The sequence below is a fragment of the Pleurodeles waltl genome, chromosome 2_2, assembly GCF_031143425.1.
Source record: "Pleurodeles waltl isolate 20211129_DDA chromosome 2_2, aPleWal1.hap1.20221129, whole genome shotgun sequence".
Lineage (NCBI taxonomy): Eukaryota > Metazoa > Chordata > Amphibia > Caudata > Salamandridae > Pleurodeles > Pleurodeles waltl.
Genome location: NC_090439.1, coordinates 259,212,116 through 259,232,049, shown reverse-complemented (window position 1 = coordinate 259,232,049; position 19,934 = coordinate 259,212,116). Strand labels below are relative to the sequence as shown.

Sequence of the window (19,934 nt, the reverse complement as noted above, 5' to 3'; positions counted from 1 at the left end):
ACATTTTTAGTTATTTTAGTACAACTTTCGTATAAGTGGCTGCCACACCCTTTAGGCACATTTTCACATGTGCACATTATTTTCTCTACTATTAATTTCTATACGAGCTTTTCGTTAATCAAAACATATCAACATTTATTAATAATTTCTAATTAGCATATCTGCGTCAAAACTGGGTAACCCCTTTCTTTACCATGGTCGTCCCAACGCCTGGCATCCCTGAGTCTGCCGAGTGCAACACTGTCTTCTTCAGGTCACTTGAGCCTGGGGTTCGTTTAATGCTGCTGTGTTTTCCACCTGCGACATTACCTAAGTTGTCCCTACATTTCTGGATTGGTGGGAGAGACATTCATCAGCCCAAAGTTTGGACGGGTGCAGCTATTGCTTTGCTGATTGGCCTGTTGGGATGCCGCTTGTATTTGCCTAATCCGTGGCTGGAGGGGAGTCGCTGGCCCTTAGCCTCCTGCCCCCAGCTCTTGCTCTCACTTCACCCCAGGTAGTTTCTTTTGGAGCGCATTTTCCCATGCTTATCTTTGCTCTTGCCCTTTGATCATTTGTTATTGGGAAAAGGGGCAGGCGCCATTTTCTTGCCTTCTTTTTGTCCCCCGAGGCCCTCTAGGTTATGCTTCAGTATCCTCCCGGCATGCTTCAGGCCGTACTTCAATATTTGCAATACTATAGCTCAATCACTGCTGCTTCACCTCCTCCCCTGTGATAGTATTACCGAGCGGGCCGTTGCCTGGGCAGAGCCAGTGACGTGTCACACCATCCGCTCCCTTTGAGCCAAAAGCATTCTGACGCTTCATCCACCTGTGACCCGCTCTAAACTAGACCATTCCATGATCGCAGTAGCCGTCCTCTCTGCACGGCATCGTTTCTATTCCAAATTCTATAGAAAACATTACTTCACAAAATGTACCTACGTTGAGTCTACACGCGCAGAACACAACAGGACAGCTACAACACTTAGCTGAAAAGAAGTTAGACGGCTCTGTTTTAAATATTCCAACATGGAAACACGTGTTCCTAATTGACCGAACTGTTATTCTGCACAAACGGTTATGTAATATTCAAGTTACCTGACAAAACGGGAACCTAGCTGTATGATCATCATCATAATATCGCCATGAAATAGCATCGCATTGAAAATGTATGGCAGCAGCACCTTGACCTGCACTGTGCTTTTGTGTATCATCAGTATGTCGTAAATGTGTGAAACTAAATACCACCGGTCCTGATACGAAAATAGTCGAAGTAATAAATGGCACAAGGCTGTACTCCTTCATATTTTGTTATACATATATGAATTTCCATTCCTTATGAGACTGCCTGTTTTATATCAGTGCTAAAGAGCGGAGGATACCAAAGGTGCTCTGGCTCAACGTTTAGCGATTCGGCCATTAAATAGTATCTACACGTTTTCTCCTTATCTTTACCCCTCTTGCTGTCCTCGTGCCACAGTATTCTTATCTGGTAAAAATAGGAAACGTATATAAAACGGACCAGCCACGGTACTGAGTGCTTTCTTAACCCCTTCGTTGCCAGGCCTTTCCCCTCCTGTGCCGAGCCCTTTTTTTTTTTTTGGGGTAGTTCGCCCTTAGGCCTTCATAACTTTTTCTCCACATAAGCTACCCATGCCAAATTTGCATCCTTTTTTCCAGCATCCTAGAGATTCTAGAAGTAGCCAGACTTTGTGGGTTCCCCTGAAGGAGACCAAGAAATTAGCCAAAATACAGCGAAATGTTCGTTTTTCTAAAAAAAAAACTGGGAAAAAGGGCTGCAGAAGGCGGCTTGTGGTTTGTTTCCCTGAAGTTGGCATCAACAAGGGGTTTGCAGTGGTAAAATCACCATCTTCCCAGCTTTCAGGAACAGACAGACCTGAATTAGAAAACCCAATTTTTCGAAACAATTTTTACATTTTACTGGGTCATACCCCATCTCCCAGTTAGTGACATAAATGGGTGAGAAACCAATGCTGGATACCAGAAAGCTAAACATTTCTGAAAAGTAGACAACATTCTGAATTTCAGCAAGAGGTCATTTGTGTAGATCCTACAAGTGTTTCCTACAGAAAATAACAGCTGAAATCAAAGAATTTTGAAATTGAGGTGGAAAAAACAACAATTTTTCTCCACGTTTTACTCTATAACTTTTTCCTGCAATGTCAGATTTTCGAAAGCAATATATAGTTACGCCTGCTGGACTCGTCTGGTTGCGGGGATATATAGGGCTTGTAGGTTCAAAAAGAACCCTAGGTACCCAGAGCCAATAAATGAGCTGCACCTTGCAATGGGTTTTCATTCTGTACCGAGTATACAGCAATTAATTTGCTGAAATATAAAAAGTGAAAAATAGGTATCAAGAAAAACCTTTGTATTTCCAAAATGGCCACAAGATAAGGTGTTGAGAAGCAGTGGTTATTTGCATGTCTCTGAATTCCGGGATGCCCATACTAGCATGTGAATTACAGGGCATTTCTAAAATAGACGTCTTTTCTTACACACTGTCTGACATTTGGAAAGAAAAAATGTAGCGAAAGACAAGGGGCAAAAACACTTGTTTTGCTATTCTGTGTTTCCCCCAAGTCTCCTGATAAAAATGGTACCTCACTTGCATGGGTAGGCCTAATGCTCGCGACAGGAAACACAAAATAGACACATCACATTTTTACATTGAAATCTGACATGTTTTTTGCAAAGTGTCTAGCAGTGGATTTTAGCCTCTAGCTCAGCCGGCACCTAGGGAAACCTAGCAAACCTGTGCATTTTTTAAAACTAGACACTTAGGGGAATCCAAGATGGGGTAACTTGTGGGGCTCTGACCAGGTTCTGTTACCCAGAATCCTTTGCAAACTTCATAATTTGGCCAAAAAACACCCTTTCCTCTCATTTCGGTGACGGAATATTCTAGAATCTGAGAGGAGCCACAAATTTCCTTCCACCCAGCATTCCCCCAAGTCTCCCGATAAAAATGATACCTCACTTGTGTGGGTGGCCCAGGTGCCTGCAACGGAAAAATGTCAAAAACCTGTGGAGATTGAGGGAATAGCACAGTGAGTTGATAAGAACATATTTTTCCTTTATACATCTTTTAGGCTGACTCTGCTTTGGGAACCCACACAAGTGAGGTATCTTTATACTTGTGAGACTGAGGGGAATGCTAGGTGGTAGGAAACTTGTGCCGCAGCAGTGATCCTACAAAGAAAAGTGAGGAAAATATGCTTTTTTTAAGCAAATTTTGAAGTTTGCAGAGGAGTCTGGGTAAGAAAATGTTGGGGGATCTAGGCAGGCCATGCCTCCTTGGGGTGTCTATTTTTAAAACATGTCTGGTTTTGGTAGGTTTCCCTAGATGAAGGCCGCACCCGGTACCAAAAACATAGACCCTCCCCCCCAAACACAGGTACTTTTGCAACAGATCATTTTGATGTGTCCACATACTTATGTGATGTTCCTAACACTCAAATTGTGAAAAGAAACACACTTAGGTTATGTTAAAAAGACTCATCACCCACCAACCTAGTTGATGTCACCATAGGGGTTCCACCCGAGACATCTAGCGTGTCACAGGAGTGCTGCGACCCCTGATTACGGCGGAGCAGGTTTTGTCATTTTTACCACACATACTGGTTGGATTTGGCATGACGGTGAGTGATGGTTCAGTAGATCAAATTTTATTAACAAGAGATTTCACAAAAATGAAATGCACTGTTAATAACTGAAAGGTAAAAAAACTGAACCAATGACTCACAGCTCTTGAGCTGTAAAGCCACGACAAGGCACCAACCGCTTTACAGTCCATTCATACACCTTTCATACATAACATGCACAAGACCATTCACGCACCCAGCCACAGGCCCAGCACATTACAATACTCGCATCGACAGACAGCACCACTCAAGGGCCCATCACTTACATATGCCCACATGTCTAATACAGCAATCACACCAGCTGATGGGAGTGTGTGGACTGGCGTTTGGCTGGCAGTAGCCAACAGCAAGTCAATATATACACCACCAGCCATGCGCCACTCTACACACAACGGCATCACTTTTTTTTTTTTTAAACTAAGAAACCACTAACTAATTAGAAATAATTACAAAACTACAAACACAAAAGTTCTAAGCACATGACAGAAATGCCAACCAAGAAACTGAACACATGAAAATATAAAACAGCCAGTTTACACTCATGTTAGTTCCCAGTAATTCTCCTGGGTGTGGTAATTCCTGAAACAACCACCCACACACAGCCCAGGCTTTGAAGGACAATCTGGGCAGTACATTAGAGTCTCCCTCCAGACACCTGTTCGAGCACAGACTCTACATTTCTTAGCTGGAAAGTATTTTTTGGGCGTGGGAGGAATGTGCTCAGCAAAGTGGCGATCTTTCAATCTAGCCACATCCTCCACCACTGCTTCTCTAGGAACTCTTGCTTGTTCCACCACAATAAGGCTCTCTATTACTGACTCCTGAAATTTCACAAATGTCATCTTTGACTCTGGAGACCTATACTTGAACACAATAAAAGCATTAAAAATTGCCAAGTGGAAGAGGTGAATTGCTAGCTTCTTATACCAAACATAAGACTTACAAATAGCACTATAAGGTTCCAACCTCTGATCAACTCTATCTACACCTCCCATGTGCTTATTATAATCTAAAATGTACACAGGTTTGGCCACTTCAGCAACCTGGCCCCAAACAGTCACGGGGGAAGTACTCTCATCATGGATGGTACTTAGCATGTAGACATCCCTCCTGTCTGAAAATTTCAAAGCTAGCAGCTCATCATTCCGCAAGGCACTTCACTGTCCCCTCTCAAATGTTCTAAAAAGCTCAGTTGGATAGCCTTTCCGGTAACAACAAATTGTGCCACAAGCAGCAGTGTCCACTCTATACAATACCTTGAACAACTGCACTCCAGTGTAGAAGTTAGCAACATGCAAATGGTGACCTTTGTTAAACAGTCGTCTACCAAGTTCCCACACAATTTTCTCAGTAACTCCAAAAGTGGGAGGACAACCAGGGGGGTCAATACTGGAATCCCTACCAGTGTAGACCCGGAAATTATACACACATCCTGTACTACTTTCAGACAACATATACAATTTAACTCCATATCGTGCCCTCTTGCTGGGAATGTACTGCCTAAAAACCAACCAACCCTTGAAGAGGACCAAAGACTCGTCCACAGATATTTCTTTGCCTGGAACATAGACCTCTGAAAACCGATCTACAAAATGATCAAGGACAGGCCTGATCTTAAAAAGACAGTCAGAATCAGGGTGATCTTGTGGCAAGGCTAAAGCATTGTCAACAAAATGCAGCTTCCTAAGAAGAAGCAAATACTAAGTCTGACTCATGGTTGCAGGAAATATAGCCGTTGCCATCAAGGGACTAGTAGACCTATAAGAAGCCACTGATGGCTTCCTTATCAACCCCATCAAAAGGGTCAAACCCAAAAACCTTTTCATCTCCTCCAGATTTGTGGGACTCCACTGGGTAGCTCTAGAGTGTGGCCTGAGTCTAGCAGTGTTGTCCCTCAAATACTGTTCCACATACTAATTAGTCTGCTCAAAAATCTCTTCCAAAAACACATCATCCATAAATGACTCAAAGAAATTGACAGGCAAAAAGTTCTCTGTATTGACTCTACACCCCGGGAGACCAGTAAAGGCAGGCAACTCTGGCTGCTCCATGTTTGGGGCAACCCAGAGTTCAGGTCTTCTAACGGGAAACCTTTCAGCCCCAGGTTGCTGCACTAATGGCACATCAGTGTCCTCCTCTAAAACAGGCCCATCATCTGCACTGAGAGTGGCTTCCTCATCAGAAGAATCCTTTCTGACAGAAACTTCACTGCCAGAATCTCTCACTTCCTCCTATGCCTCAGATGCAGAGTCAGTCTCTTAATCATGATCAGACAATGACTCAAGAAGTACACCAACAATCTGCTGAGCGGTCATCCTGTGGCTAGCCATGATCCTTCCTACGAAAAGTAACTGGGCAAATGCACCACCAACAACCAGCACTGTGTAAGATAAGTAATAAACAAAGTGTGGCTTTATACAACGAGTTATGCACTGAAAAACGCTACCACTCACTTGCTGGAAAAACCTACTCACCAGCAACTACTCTGCACAGACACAGCAATCACCAATGATATACCACTAAAAAGAAAAGCAAATTAGAAATAAGACAACACAAATATCATTGTGCACACATCTAAGGACAATTTCACACACTATCCTGCATTTAGTACACCACCTACAAACATGTCATTCATGCATGGCAACAATACTCCTTTGGAGTAAATTGTTTTACTTACCTAAAACATGCAACTATGCAAACCGCAGGTCAACCACCGCCAAAACCCCAAGGAACCACTGCAAAGAAAGCAAAAGTTTTGAACTAGAGCAAAAAGGAGACTTTTTTTTTTTAACACAAATGCAAATACTTCGCCAGTTGCAAACACCCCACCATCAAGCATTTAGAAATTTATGCCTAAGTGGAATCTGCCCCCCATAGGGGCAGATGGGTCACTACAAATAGGCCTATCTGCCCCTAGGGGGCAGAAAATACCCTTGGTAGTGTGTCCCCATGGGGAGTGACCCGTGCCCAAGGGGCCACCCGCCCAAACAAAAAACAAACACACACATACTATCCCTGGTGCCTAAGTGGCTTCTGCCCCCCTTGAGGGCAATGGGCCTTAAAGAAAATAGTATCAGAAATGGCCAACAGTTCTATGTCCCACGGGGGGATGCCCCCTCCCCCCCCCCCAGAAATACACAAATAAAAAAAATCCCTGGCGTTCCAGTGGTTTCTGCCCCCCTTCGGGGCAGATCAGCCTGAAAATAATAGGCCGGTCTGCCCCTAAGGGGGACAGAAATGGCCATAAATAATATACCCCCTAGAGGGGAGCAACCCTTGCCCAAGGGGCCGCCACCCCCATCCAATAAACACACACACATTATCACTGGTGCCTAAGTGGCTTCTGCCCCCCTTGGGGGCAGATAGGCCTAAACAAAATAGGCAGATCTGCCCCCAAGAGGGGCAGGAATGGCTAACAGTTCTATGCCCTCCTTGGGAGGGCGCCCCTTGCCCAAGGGGGGTGCCCCCCCACAGAAATAAACAAATAAAAAACATCCCTGGCGTTCCAATAATAGGCTGATCTGCCCCCAAGGGGGGCGGAAATGGCCATAAAACATATGCCCCCCCAAACAGGCGCAACCTTTTCCTAAGGGGCCACTCCCCGATACACAAACAGTATATGAAAACAAAAATAAGAAACTTTCCTGCCATCTAATGGGCATTGCTGCTGCCTGATCACAATGCGATCGGGCAGCAGGAATGCTCAAAGAGACATAGGGGGAAAGGAAAAACCTTTCCTTTCCCCGAGGCCTCTTTGGTTGAAACCCCCACACCCGCCAGAGGAGAAACTTACCTGTTTTTCCGTGATCGTGCTGGAAGCAAATGGCTTCCAGCGCGACCGGCACTCTGTAATGATGTTACGGCACGATTACGTGCTGACGTCATTAGAGGGCTTGGGGGAGTCATGGGTGGAAGGGGAAGGGCTTCCCCTTCCATCCCTGCCTTGGGGGTGTGGGAGGGAAGCCAACGGAGGAAGCGCTTGCACTCCCTCTGAGCTCATGTCTGAGGACGTAATGGTTACGTCCTCTGTGCCGGAGGACGTAACCATTATGTCCCCGGCACTGAAGGGGTTAATACACATCCCGTTATGTAAGCGTCCAGAGATCTCTTGTTTATCATACCACGTGCTATACACTCACCTCTTAGAGTCTACCCAACCATTCCCTACTTCTCAAGCCTGTTGCATACACTTCTTAACTTCCGCTGTGCACACCATTGAGCTTCTCCCTGCTACTCACATATTGCACGCACACAAAGTCCCCGTGCTGCACATATCAACCAGTAAACTCTCCGCCCCCGCTACACATGGTCCTGGCACTCTGTACTATTAATCTATCATCACTGCCTACATATGATGTGCAATGATCAGTACTGCTCATATGTCACCAGAAACAAACTGTTACACACACCAGCCGGAGACCACCTGTTGCACAGACCCCTTGGTATACCCTGCTGCATACGCCACTAAAGAATGTCCAGCCACAAGGGAACTACATGCCATGCTTACCACCGCTGGACGTCTTGCTGCAAGGCTGCTAAAGTACATAATAAGTGGTGGATGGAATGCTTGAATTAATCTTGACCGCTGGAAATGTACTTGTGCTGCATCCCAGTCCATCGTTATTTTGCATGACATGTCACCTCAGCTTGGACCGAGCCATATGCAAATCAGTTTTTATCCTTTTCAAGTGGACCCAGTCCAGCCCAAACTGCCAAACCAATTCCTCCCTGAACTGGAACGCAAGCGACCTAGGGCCAGTTTTACCCTAATTAGGGTTAATCAGCCAGAAATAGCTTAGGTCCGGTGGCACAGAGTACAAAGGGCGCACATATGCGCATACCTGTCACACTTGGGGGCAACACACTAAAGTATACAAAAAGGTGATAGATAGAATGCTTGAAATAACCTCAGCCATTGATAATTATTTATGGCGGCATCCCAATCTATTTTTATTTTGCACACCATGGGGGTGATTCTAAGTCTGGCGGGCGGCGGAGGCCGCCCGCCAGACTTCCCCCTCCAAAATACCGCTCCGCGGTCGGAAGACCGCTGAGGGTATTCTGGGTTTTGCACTGGGCTGGCGGGCGACCGCCAAAAGGCCGCCTGCCAGCCCAGTGCAAAACTACCTTCCCACGAGGACGCCGGCTCCGAATGGAGCCGGCGGAGTGGGAAGGTGCGACGGGTGCAGTGGCACCTGTCGCGAATTTCACTGTCTGCAATGCAGACAATGAAATTCTTTGTGGGGTCCTCTTACGAGGGCCCCTGCAGTGCCCATGCCATTGGCATGGGCACTGCAGGGGCCCCCAGGGGCCCCACGACAACCCATACCGCCATCCTGTTCCTGGCGGGCGAACCGCCAGGAACAGGATGGCGGTATGGGCTGTCAGAATCCCCATGGCGGCGCAGCGAGCTGCGCCGCCATGGAGGATTCAAATGGGCAGCGGAAAACCGGCGGGAGACCGCCGGTTTTCCACTTCTGACCGCGGTCAAACCGCTGCGGTCAGAATGCCCAGCGGGGCACCGCCAGCCTGTTGGCGGTGCCCCCGTCATTTTAGCCCTGGCGGTCTTGGACCGCCAGGGTTAGAATGACCCCCCATGTGTTGCCCAAAGTGAGCTTAGGCCCCTTGCACACTGCTGGAAACCCCACCAATATCCCATGGTTTTTACATCGCGCTAGCCAAGACACTTTGATTTTATTAGCATTATGTGTATACTTACTATACTTACAGAGGTTTTCAACCAGCCTTTTTCATCCATTGATCTGTTGTCACTTTTTTCCCACACACTAATCCATGGATCATTGATAAGTGCACTTCACTCATTAACTAACTTCACTGTGAGTGACAACATTCTGCTCTTTCACAAGGAGCACATCATATGAAGTAGTTCCCTCTTCAGTGCAAGAAACATCTGTGGTCATTTGTGCTTTCTGAGCCCATAAAACACAATTTTGCTTTTAGCCAATATTATCATTTTATATTGACGAGGGGCCAGCAGATCACCCAACAAAACTCTTTTGCAAAACAAATGACAAAACAGAGCAAACATTGACAAAACCAAAAGGCTGGTAGTTAACACTAGATTAATTGGCTTCTTGTAAAGATTCTGGGAGCTTACTTACAAAAGCTTATGTTTAAAAAGCATATCCACTTGGTGAATGATTGTTAAGTACCTACTACCTGAGAATGGACGCCCTTGTGTAGGGAACCATGTTAGACATTAATGGTTCATCAAAATTTAAGGGGTTTCTGGAGGAAGGTCCTTCAGACAGAGGGCGGGCTGGTGTCGGTCAGGTTTTGAATGTGAACAAACGGAGTTGCAGTCATCCCAAAGCTCACATGAATGCTCCCCTTCAGCGGGGGTCTGAACATTCAAAGACACCATTTTTGTAAGGGGAAGCCTCATACCTATCAAACAAAGTCAGAGCGGTATTATTACACATATCACTGTGTTCAAGAATCCAATTGTAAAATTCTCTAATGACCATAAGGTCTGAAGATCTCATTCTGATGTAGCAAGTTAGTGCAGTAGCAGTGCCTCATATCTAAATATATTGATTGCAGGCTGTCCACACCATTATTATTTACCAAACAATGGTTCATATGAAAGCAGAGTTAATCAGTGCATACTTGCTCTCCCTGTTTCTTCTTGGTATTTTCTGAACCCTGCTGGTAGCACTTCCTCTGTGAAGGTGCTGTAATCTTGGATACATCAGTGAATCTCTCTTCATTGTGTTTCTTACCTAGGTGTATATTTATTGAGAGGAGCAAAGTGATATTCCTCTGCAATAAGGGGCATACGGTAAATTACCCAGGATAGTTTGGTACAGCAATTTGCCATTAGCTTTGAGGCGATCATGTCAACTAGCCCATAGGCCAGAAAGCTGTCAGCAGCAGTTAGCCCCTTCCAGCATTTTTCATCTTTTCATATGTGTTGTACTGGCTGAGGCAAATCAGCCACAGCCCCTTAAGCCTTGCCTCCTTTTAACCAAGTCTGGTCTCCACAAAATTTCTGTTTGATGTTCTTCCTTCCTGAAGTACCGCACTGTGCATGGAATGTCTCTGCTGGTTTTGATGTGGCCATGATTATGCTAACAGTTGGTTTCACAGCTTCCTTTGTATAAGTTATTAGAGAGGGTCAAATAGGGCAATTTACATTAGCCGAGTTAGTTCATAATGTTCACTCTCCTGAGTTCTAGCTTGTGGTTGGCATTGAAGAGAAACATTTTCTGTCCTGCGTACTGTTGGAAATTCAAGCCTTTACTCGTGCATCATTTACTATGAATGGGAGAAAAGATTAGAGTCACAACTGACTTAAAGATTTTTTTTAAGCTAGAGCTGTCTCTGTCTCCTAGAGCTTGAACTATCAATACACTTAGATGGGCTAAATGCCAGCCACCCTCAGCCGTTGTTTATTAGAGTTAATGCCATGTTAATCAGCCGACATAATAGCTATTGGGTGTTGTCGTTATCAGCCATGGCAAAATGGGTTTGGATCTCTGAGTGCACATCAGAACATGTATTCAGGCTGGAGTGGGATGATCGCGTTCACCCATTCACAGACAAATTCGCCTATAGATTTGAAGGCACTTTAATTTAACAAACAAAAAAAACACACATTGGTGTCATCAGCTATTGTTGTGCCTTCTTGGATATTTGAACACAAGTACATATTTCAAAAGTTTGTGCTAATGCAGCAGTTAGCTTTCTACTCCTAGTTTTGTAAAAATAATTATGAAGAAAAGTTCTAGAAAACATATGACCCCACCATCACCACCAAAAAAAGGCACACAGGGCTACTTTGAATCCATGGACATGCAGTAAACAGTTTTTCACAGGGAAAATATGAGTTTCTATAACAATTTGGTAGTTCAGCCAAACCCTCTTAGGGTCAAGCCTGCAAGAGCATGCGCTAGCATATGCGTCTTGCTTGAAAGACTCTGTTAACTTAATAGGGTTTGGAGCCTGACAGTCTTCTTTACAGCCTTGTAGTTGGTCACTGCAAGCCTAGCATTAATTCAGTTCCTGCCTGTGGAGCAAGGACCAAGCACTGATTGGTTCAGCTTAATTAGTACCCGTTCCTTGCTCCCCCGCGCGGTTGAGGTAATTCTTTTAAACTTCTAGGGCCCTGAAAACAGAAGGCGTGTGACTGGCAAATTTGTCCCCAGCAGGGCAAACAAAACTGCAAAGTTTTTTTGTCTATAGTTAACTTTTTTATTTTTCCAAGTCTTCTTTTCTCACTTTACACTCATGTTTTGTTTTTGCTCGTGGGTACTGTTCTAAAAAACAAAATGACGATTATCGTCTTCCAAATATTGCAAAGTGACATTGTTTCTGTCTTATGTGTAATTTCCGAAATTATGCTTTAACACATCATTGTGCAGTACAACCCTGTCCACCTCACTCCAGTCTAATCCGCCCCACTCCAATCCACGCAAAGCCACCCTACTCAATCTAGTTGACCCTAGCTTAATCCAATCTATCCCACTCCAAACCAAACCACTCACCCCAATCCACTCCAGTCTACCACACTCCAATCCTTACAACCCACCCACTCCAATCTTCCCCACTCCAATCTGCCCCACTCCAATCCAAAACAATCTGCCCCACTCTAATCTGTCCCATGCCAATCCAATCCAGTCTGCCCTACTTCAATCCAAAACAATCTGCCACACTCTAATCCAAAACAACCTGCCCCGTTCCAACCCAAGCAATCTGCCCCACTCCAATCCAAAACAATATGCCCCACTCCACTCTGCCCCACTCCAATGCAAAACAATCGGTCCCATTCCAACCCCAAAACATCTGCCCCTCTCCAATCAAAAGCAATCTGCCCCACTCTAGTCTAATGCAATCTGCCCCACTCCAATCCAAAACAGCATGCCCCATTTCAATCCAAAACAATCTGTGCCACTCCAATCCAAAACAGTCTGCCCCACTCCAGTCCAAAACAACCTGCCCCACTCCAACCCAAAGCAACCTGCCTGACTCCAATCTGAAATAGTCTGTTGCTCTTTAATTTTCCCCACTCTAAAACAAAACAATCTGCCCCACTCAAGTCTCCCCCACTTTAATCTGCCGCACTCCAGTCCAAAATAGTGTGCCCCACTACAATCCCAAATAATATGCCCACTCCAATCTGCCCCACACCAATCCAAAATAATCTGCCCTACTACTATCTAAAACAAACTGCCCCACTCCTATCTAAAACAACCTGCCTCACTCCAACCTGTCCCATTCCAATCTAAAAAAAATCTGGCCCACTCAATCCAAAACAATCTGCCCACACCACTCTGCTGCACTCCAATCCGAAACAATCCGCTCCACTCCAACCTGCCTCATTCCAATCCAGAACAATCTGCCTTCCTCCAATCTGTCCCACTCCAATTCAAAACAATCTGCCCAGCTCAAGTCTGCCTCAGTTCAATTTCCCCCACACCAATATGTCCCATTCCAGTCTGCCCCAATTCTAAACAATCCACCCCATTCCAGTCCGACCCACTCTAATCCAAAACACTCCACCCACTCCAATCCACCACACTCCAGTCTGCCTCACTCCAATGTGCCACACTTCAGGCTTCTCTACTCCAATCCAAAACAGTCTGTCCCAATCCTATCCAAATCAATCCGCCCCACTCCAGTGTGCCCCCACTCCGTCCCATTCCAGTCTGTCCCACTCCATTCTAAAACAATCTCCCCAAATCCAATATGTCATCTCCAATCCAAAACAATCTAATCCACTCCAGTTTGAACCTCTTCAGTCTGACGCACTCCAATTGAGTCCACCTTATCCCAATCTGATCCACCCCTGATCTTATGTCACCCCACTACAATCAACCCAACACTAATCTAAAACAGCCCAATTCAATCTACCCCACTCCAATCCACCTCATATCTATCCAATCCACCCCACTGCAGTCCACCCCACTTCACACCACCACACCCCAATCCAGTCCACCACAACCCACCCCACTCCTGTAGAAACCACCCAGGTCCAGTTCATCCCACACCAACTCAATCTACTTTAATCCAGTCCAACCCAATCCACCCACTCAAATCTATTCCAACCCAGTCCACCTCACCCCAATCCAATCCAGTCCACTACAACCCAATCTACCCCACTCCAGTCCACCCACCCCACTCCAATTCACCTTAATCCGCCCCACTCCAAACCTCCTTAATCCACCCACTCTAGCCCCATCCAGCTCACCCCATAACAGTCCAGTTGACCCATCTACAATCCACCCTACTCCAGTCCATCCACCTGCCAAAATCAACCCCTCCAAAAAGTTCTCCCCGCTCCAATCCAATTTACCCCACTACAATCCACCCTATTCCAGTCCAATTCACCACAATCTGCCCAATTCAGATTCAGTCCACTGCACTTCACCCCAATCCAGTCGACCACAATCCAATCCAACCCACTCCAAAAAATCTACCCCACTCCGAAAAATCTACTCCTCCCCAATTCAATCTACCCTTTTTAATCCAATCTACATCACTCCAATCCATCCTCATATGTAATCCAACCCACTTGACTCCAATCCATCACACTCCATTCTACCCCACTCCAGTGCACCTCACTCTAGTCCACCCCACTCTAGCCCACCCCACCTAATCTACCCTCCTAATCTACCTCACTTAATCCATCCCACTCAATCTAATTCACCCCACTTCAATCCATTCCACCCCACCCCAATCCACCCCACGCCATTTAAATCCAGCCCACCCCAATCCAGTCAACACCACACTACTCCAATCTACTCCTTTCTAATATACCCCACTCCAATCTACCCCACTCTTATCCAGTCTACTGTAATCCACCCACTCTACCCCAATCCATTCCACCCCACCCACCCCAGTTCCGTCCTCCCGCCCCAAGTCATCCAGCCCACCCCACTCCTATTCAATCAACTCCAATCAACCCACCTCACTCTAATCCAGTCCACCCCACCCCACTCCAATGTATGCAGTCCACTCCAGTTCAGTCTAATCCACCCCACTCCAGCTCAATCTAATCTACCCCAATCCACTCCACCCCACTCCAGTTCATCCCACTCCAAACCACCCCATTCAAATTCACCCCACCCTAATCCAGTCCACCACATCCACATGAACGTCAGTTCACCAAAAAGTGAGGGGTATCGGAAGTGACATCACATGCCAGTTGCCATTTTACTTTTATTCACACACACACTCTCTCTCACATAGACACACGCTCATCCACAAGCACACACAGACTACATTTAGATGCATTTTTTACTTACGCCTGCTGCCAGTGAGAATTGTTTCCATGCTAACTATACTCCACTTTTTATTACACTAATATAGAATATTATAACATTATTCAGAATTAGTGTAATAAAAATTGACAAAAAACATGAAAGTGAATACACAACTGATGACAATAAGGAGGAGCTGCCTTTTTGTTCCTGGCACTGTTTTTGTCACCTCTGAGGCCAGCGGTCGCAAAGATAGTGCCAAGGGTCACAAGGGGCAAGATAGGGCTCACAGGTGCACCTCAGGTGACCCCTAAATGACATCCATGCTCCCGCAGTCTTATCACTCCAGTTCAGTTCAACCACCCCAAACCCATCTAGTCCACCCCACTCCAGTCCACCCCAATCCAATCCACCTCACCCCATTTCAATCAACCACACTCCAATCCACTCCGCCCACTCCAATCCACCCCACTTTAGCCCAATCCAATCTACCCCACTGTACTCCAATCCAATCTTCCAGGCCACCTACCTACATCCAGACTACACTCAAACCTACTTTACCCTATTCCATCCTACTCCACCACGCTCTGACTCTACACTTTACAACACTTTCTCTGAACTCTACTCCCCAGTTCTTAACACTGACACTACTCTCCCTACTCGACTCTACAACACGCTACTCCAACAGGTCCACTCTACAACACTACTCCCCCACTCCACTCTATGACACTCCATGCCACTAACTTTTGGCCATGTTGGGCAGCAGCCACACTGGTGTACAACATAGTAAAAACACACTGCCAAGCCAATAGCTCTTGTATAGGCAAGACTTATTGGTTTTGCCAATGATCGTTTTATTTTCTCATGTTAGTGAAGCTGTTTATCTGTCACTGTTCTTCCTAACTCCTCCACGTCAGCAGTATGTATGCATATGTGGATCACACATGCAGTATTTGATGACCAAACAAGTGTTTGATAGATTTTTAGGTAAGTACAGGAAAAATTAACTTTTTTCCTAGTTGTGCAAATGGTATATTCAAAACAGTTCCAGCACACCGTATTCATTCCGAAAAAGAAAATATACTTTCATAACATTTGTTAATAACATATCATAATGTGAGGCAGATGTCTGTATGGCATCTAGGCCAGCAACCTTTTTCTCCCCCAAAAATCTTGCTCGGAGACCTGTTTTTTGTTAATTACTTAAATACATTTCATGCTGCATTAACCGATTAGTTCAACCATGATTTTTCTTTCAATAAAATAGGGCCCCAAACTGCTTCCAAAATATCGTGTGAAGTCTTTTATGACACATGGCCGTTCCTTGGAGACTGGTGTGGATTTGCAACTTTATCATAAAGTGAAGGCTGGATTAATAGAACTTCTGGGAGCAAGAATGTATTTCGCTTCACATGTGCTCACTCCTTATTGCTATACATTAGGTATGAACTGTTTTTCTTTTTTTAGAATGTAGTTAAAATATGTTGACATATTTCTGTCAGTGGAAGAGAGGTAAGGCTTGGTGATGATAATGGGATATATTTCATTTTAGATACTACACTTCTGTTTTCCATACACTCAATTTTCAAAACCTAAGTCAGTTATGCTGTTGTAAGAAATGTAAATATTAGTTGTAAAAGATATGAGTCCTTCACAAGCAATAAGTTCACAGTTGTCTTACTACTGGGAGCCAAGTACCCCATTGTAGCACTTGACTCTCTCATGGTAGTGAAGGAGAGCAGTCGAATGCCTACTCAGAGGAGGTGGTGTGGGCTAGCAATCCCCATTTCATTGACATTCAACAACAACACAGCAAACACACAACACTAGGTAAATTATTGTCCAGTCAGTGCTGTATCTTTGAAAAAAGAAACGCACATTATACACACACACACACACATATACAACTAAATACTGTTCATTAAATTACAAATGTGTACATCAGAGAAATGGAAATAACTTTGGTGACACCCTCATAGCATAGTACATCCACAGTGTGTCCTGAACCCCATAATCACAATACCACTCACCTATACCAGATGCAATTTCAAAATATTAGGAGGTATCACTTTAAATATGGCAGGCCTACTGGCTTAATCAGGGTGTCGCCACATTAATAACATCAACTACATGTTTGTAATTGCCAGCAGAATTTATGAAACCCCACGGGGTGAAAAAGCATTGAAAGTGAAAAACATGGATTATTCACCATAATACTGTCAATGCAAGATTGTCATTCAAATCAAACAAATGTGTTCTATAGTCATTTTTTTTCACTGCCCACAGACCACATAATGTAGCCATAGGACCAAACACAAGGGGTCCCCACACTCTAAAACCAAAGAGCAAAATGTTCCAGCTCAGAGTGCTTTGAAAGTAAAAGAAACCTCTCTGAGTTGTGCATGCTTCTCCGTGGGCAAGATAGGGTAAGTTTTTTATAGACATATTCTGGGGGATGGGTTTGCTGTTCTCCTGGCAGCTACCAAGACATGTCAGGCACATATTGGTGGTGCCCATGTATTTTGAGGAGCACCACAAGAAAAGGGCAAAATGCAAAATAGCCTTCTCGCAAGGCATTCTGGAGTGCGCAAAGCCCACAGTCTATGAATATTAGATGAGCGGGTTTGTCTGTTGTTTGCTTTTTTTCCTTAGTGCCTTTCTCCGTGTCTTTATTTCCACTGTAATTGTTTTTCCTTTCTTTTTTTTGATACACACAGGTGCTGTAGTCCCCTCGGGGCACCCACCAGCCATTTTCCTAGTATATAGTTTTCCTAACTCAGCCCAAGCAGCCCACTACCATGCTGCTGACCTGTCTCTCTGGTCTTCCACTTGCTCTGGCTAGTTCAGTTCCTCTCCTCGCACTCATTGAGTATGAATGTGTTCTGCAGTGGCAGCCCTCCTTCCACCCCCCACATGGCCATGGGGTGTGGAGGTGAGAGCCCATATCTCTTCTGGAGTTCTGGCATCCCCAGGAGCTGAACTAAAAGCATGGCAGTGCTCCCACACTGGCTGCCACTGTCTGTGTCCCTGGGGATGGCGTCCTCCAGGATTCCATGAATTCCACAGGAACCCTGAGGATAGGGTACCTGAGGGGTGTGAGAGTTCAGGGAGGTGGGCCTCATGCACACCTCTCTCCCTCGAGATAGGATAATGAGACCCGGGCCCGGGTCCTGGACCACCTCCTGGGGCTTTGGAAAGGAAGCAGCAGAGCACTACACATTCCATTTAAGATTTATTTGTTTCAAAAAGGGCAAATATTGTAAACCGTTACACATATGTGCTCAGTTGAGTCAATTGGATTCCGTTTTAATTCATTTTGCTGCAGGTGGTGAGCTATAGCCAGCAGGAGAATTTCCACCAGGCCTCATGTCCTCTGCACCAACTTTCCCCTCTTCCTGACTCCTGGTGTTCCTCATCTGCTGGGGGCAACTTGCACAGGCCCTCCACTACCACCCAGAACAGCACCTACTTGCCCACACTCCCAAGCCCCAGAGCCTCCTCTCAATCTAGCCGAGCACCCAGGGGTCTGTGTTGTCTGGGTCTTTCCTCCCATCTGGTCCTCAGGGGGCATAATGGTGGCAGGGCCACTGTCCCTGAAGAGACCCAGCCCAGTTCTGGGGGTCAGCTGGTGAAAAAGTCCTTAATCCGTATTTGCGGGGTTGGAAAGTTCTAGATGCCATACACCCCCAACGAATCATAGGGTGCCAAGTCATCCCTCCATCCTTGTCACAACCATTTTACACAGCATTCTGGGACAATCCAAAATGGTACACTCAAGAATCTGAAGCGTCTCATGCCACAAACAGATGTACACTGGGTAAGTGACATTTTCCATACATATATATATGTTTGATGGCATGTGTAGCTGCAGATACACATGCTGTGCATATAGTTTGGCCATCTAGTGTTGGGCTCGGAGTGTTAAAAGTTGTTTTTCTACGAAGAAGTGTTCGAGTCACGGGATCGAGTGCCTCCTCCTCTTCGGTTTCATTGCACATGGGCATCTACTCCATGTTAGATTGTTTTCTTTCTGCCATCGGGTTCTGACGTGTTTCCTTTCGCTCCGATAGTTCGATTCAGAAAACTTTGAAAACGCCTCATTTTTCGTTGGTATTGTATCGATCAGGTTACATCCTCTATCAACACTTCGGTAACGTCGTAAGAGACATCTCTAGTCGCCCTTTGGGGCGCACGCGCCCAACCCGGGCCTGGTCGGGCCGACCGCGTGGGAGCCTCCTGGATCGGACTCCATTCCGATTCTGTCCTCGGTGCCACACCAAATTCCCTTATACAGACCAACACCTCGTCTGTGATCTTTGCCTTTCCCCAGATCATCGGGAAGAAAATTGCGAGGCCTGCCAATCCTTCCAATCAAAAAAGACACTTTGGGACAGAAGAGCACGAAGGCGCAAGATGGTGTCCAAAAGCTCCAGACATCTTGACGTCATAGAGGAAGAGATCATGCAGACAGCAGTCTCCGTCTGAGGATCCGACTCTGATCAGGAATCCGAGGAGGATAGACCGGTCACGGCAGGACAACACGTGAGTACGCCTGCCCCTGTACCATCTCAAAGACCAAAATATATGGCCTTGGGTACGCCACTGTCGGAAGGCCATGGCTCGACCAGAAAGAAGACACCTGGTGACCAAACCGCCAGATCGGCACCGAAAAAGGCCACTCCTCTGAAACCATCGGAGTTGACGAAAGGCTCCGTCTCCGACTCGAGCAAACACTGCTTTCCAGAGTCGAAATTTTTGAAATCCCTTTCAGAGCCGAGACCATCCACAAGACCATCTTTTTCGATACCGAACAAGCCAGCTTCGGAGCCGAAAAGAGCAGGTTACACCGAGGAGCATAGACTTTCTAAGACACTCAAAGAAAGCCATAAGACTTCTGAGGAACACTCCCAAGTACAGCCAATACTTGAAGTAATGGATGAAAGGCAAGTCAGGATTCATATCCACAAAGAAACTGGCAGAATCTTAACAGCACCTCCTCTAAAACCTAAGAGGAAATTAGCCTTTCAAGAGGAATTGGACACTACACAGCCTCCAGCTAAAGTGCC

At 45.7% G+C, this 19,934-nt stretch overlaps 1 protein-coding gene across 1 annotated transcript in view; it reads left to right on the top strand.

Annotated features, from left to right (window-relative positions):
- The window catches only part of FASTKD3 (FAST kinase domains 3), a 144,951-nt gene that overhangs the window by 64,586 nt on the left and 60,431 nt on the right, over positions 1–19,934 (top strand). The window contains exon 4 of the mRNA XM_069219710.1: positions 16,136–16,310. Coding sequence (XP_069075811.1) covers positions 16,136–16,310 — 175 coding nt within the window. The remainder of the gene's footprint in view (positions 1–16,135; positions 16,311–19,934) is intronic.